We start from the raw sequence: 2,943 nt of genomic DNA, 5'->3' as shown, positions 1-2,943 counted from the left end.
CGTAGTGGATAGAGATCTGTGACCTATTGACTCCGTAGTGAGTACTTGGTTGGGATATGGGATAGAGATCCTTGTTGACTTTAACTGTCTCTGCTTGTCTACGTATATTTTGTTTTAACCTGCTGATTGTGTTTGTTTTAATAAAATTTAGCCAAAGGTTTTGAACAAGGCATAAGGTATTCAACGCCTTCCCCCAGCGATTGTTCTTTTTCACTTTGAGGTGGCAACCAAACCTCTCGACCACTAAAACTAATAAGTCAGTCGAACGATCAAACTATTAGTCAACTTTCCCCATATGTGTACAACATTTATATATGTTTATCCGGGGCGGGCATGGGGTCACATGCAATTCGGATATAAAACACAATTCAAACAGATGTGATCAATACGTTTTCTTAAATATAACATAAAAGACATTGAGAATCCTTACCCCACTGTAAACAAAAACAACAGAGCATTTTAATGTGCTTTATTGTACTATAAATATTAACCTCTTTTCCTCCTCTTAATTTCATATTCGACATAACATTGGCGCGACTTGACCAGCGTACCACCACTGACAAGGTTGGTTCGAGCAACAGTATACATGGATCAGAGGCCCAGTGTTCGAATCCTTGACTGGCCCAAGAACACAAAACAATAATGCTTTATGCGTATTTTTTGGTTTATTTCACATTTACTGTTGTTTTTTTTAATAAAATTTCTGCAAGATATGGTTTTCTGATCAACGACTCTTTATCGAATCTAAAGACATGATCGAAGAAAGTTTTCATCACATTGTTACAGGGATCCTTAAGTACCCCTAAAGACAGCTTAGCGGTCTATGGGATCGTTAACAGCGGTCTATGGGGTCGTTAACAGCGGTCTATGGGATCGTTAACAGCTGTCTATGGAATCGTTAACAGCGGTCTATGGGATCGTTAACAGCGGTCTATGGAATCGTTAAAGCATCATATAGTCTTACCTTTGTTACTTCGCCAGAAAAAAAAGCTGTCTGCACTCCATGAAATAAAATCAGCGGACTGATGAGAAGAAAGTTACATTCAGCAATGAGTTTAAAGACTGACTTTGAGTCCTCCAGAAAGTCGGCACAGCCTCGGCCAGAACATAGAACTTCCTTCAAGCTTTTACTCCCGTCTAGAAATATTGTGTAAGCTAGCAAAGCAATGGCCATGCATGCCGTATATACTCCGAACAGAAGGGTGCGGGTTCCTTCCGTCACAGTCCTTTCAACATATTGATCAAAGTTAGCGTGGCAGAACCTCGGGCCACACACAGAGTTCACAACATCCATAGTCCGGTACTCCCCTATACCAACTTCGCCTATGGATGAGGTATTGCTACAGTTAGAGGTAAGAGATGCGCGGTTTCTATAATTTGTACAGTTATTTTGTTCCACTGAAATAGGAATGAGTTTGTCACTCCTGTCCTGGATGAGTATAAAGGAAGTTAAAAGTGCTCCGAACACAGGTGCCAATGATCCGAAGAAGAAAAAAACACCAAACATCCTAGCCTTGAGACTCCTGGAAAACCTTCCCGCAGCTCCCCTGCCCTCGAGCTGGACCACAATATCTACAACATACGTACTGACAGCTGTCCACATAGCGGCCTGTGAGGCACCACAAACCACAGAAATTGGCACCAGTATATACAGGTTCCGACTCAGATTGGCCACCACAAAGATTATCTGGATACCCAAGGACACGACCAGGACCCACTTGGTGGTGAAGCGGCGGACCACACTTGTGGTGACACAGCAGGCCAACATGAATCCGGCGTATGTACCCGCCATAGATCCCAGACCCAAGCCGCCCTCATGGTTGATGCTGGTGGTGATGTTTCGTATGGAGGAAAAGCTGAGGAAGAACAGGAACCAGCCAGCACTCAACACCAACAACTTACCGTAACCCTTCTTCATGATCAGATCCATGTTCTAATGCTGGAGTGTCTGTTTCATGGGTTGGTCTGCGATAGCTTTGTTTAGGTCTGTCATGGAAGGACTACAGGGTTACGAGTAGGTATTGGGGGTTAAAGCCAGTCAATAGAGATTTACGTGAAATAGAAACCAGATTCCCAAAATCAGCAGTTGTAGCAGGTTCGACCGTCACAGTAGTATGAGCACAAACTACGATCAGTAATGGTTAACATATCCTAATGTACCTGTATAACATACACGTCTCCTCACAGCCTCACCGGTACAGACAAAGTTATGGTTAACATATCCTAGTGTACCTGTATAGTATACACGTCTCCTCACAGCCTCACCGGTACAGACAAACTAAACTATCTAGTCGGAAACTGTTAGACATGCTCCGGAGAATCTATAGTGTAACTCAGCTTGTAGGCAGACTCGTCCCGATATACGGTTGCTCCACCTTTTGGATGTTTGTCTACTGATGGAGTAACACGATATCTGGTCAATCCTGATCGGCCGTAACGAACGCAGCACTCAAGCGGAGAAGCTAATTGTCTGAATAATAAGCATTAATAAGTACAGCCACGTAATCAGATCGCTCGGTCTTACTGTTACGGATGCATAAATATATAGAAATTCATTTGATCACGAACATGATACATCGCATCCCGTCAGTTGTCGACTAAACTCACTTCCTCTGGTACGTAGACTACGGAGATCCAAACAGGTTACACACATCGTGTATATTTCTATGTAATTATGTAGATCTAAAATGCCAATAACTTGCATTTATAAATTGGTCTCTCGTTCTAAACCTGCATATGAAATATATCTATACCGGATTCTGTTGTATGTATACCTACTAGAAGCGAAGTAAGCGACCACTTGTTAAAGTCCACCTCCCGATAACACAGGAGTAGGTACACGTTGTGTTATCATCACATGGGACCGCCAGATTGTTTTGATTCAAAGTAAGAACAGGAAAGCCATAGTAGTACCTGTTTACTTTCACTGCTTGGCCGTACTAC

At 42.7% G+C, this 2,943-nt stretch overlaps 1 protein-coding gene across 1 annotated transcript in view; it reads right to left on the bottom strand.

Moving 5' to 3' along the window:
• LOC110461457 (protein unc-93 homolog A-like) overlaps positions 1–2,737 on the bottom strand; it is a 27,544-nt gene extending 24,807 nt beyond the window's left edge. The window contains exon 1 of the mRNA XM_021514913.1: positions 965–2,737. Coding sequence (XP_021370588.1) covers positions 965–1,930 — 966 coding nt within the window. The 5' untranslated portion in view covers positions 1,931–2,737. The remainder of the gene's footprint in view (positions 1–964) is intronic.
• Between the last annotated feature and the right edge of the window lie 206 nt (positions 2,738–2,943).

This window comes from Mizuhopecten yessoensis, unplaced genomic scaffold (assembly GCF_002113885.1).
Source record: "Mizuhopecten yessoensis strain PY_sf001 unplaced genomic scaffold, ASM211388v2 scaffold10621, whole genome shotgun sequence".
Taxonomy (NCBI): Eukaryota; Metazoa; Mollusca; class Bivalvia; order Pectinida; family Pectinidae; genus Mizuhopecten; species Mizuhopecten yessoensis.
Note: the sequence above shows the minus strand (reverse complement) of the source record. Positions and strands in the feature narration are given on the sequence as shown.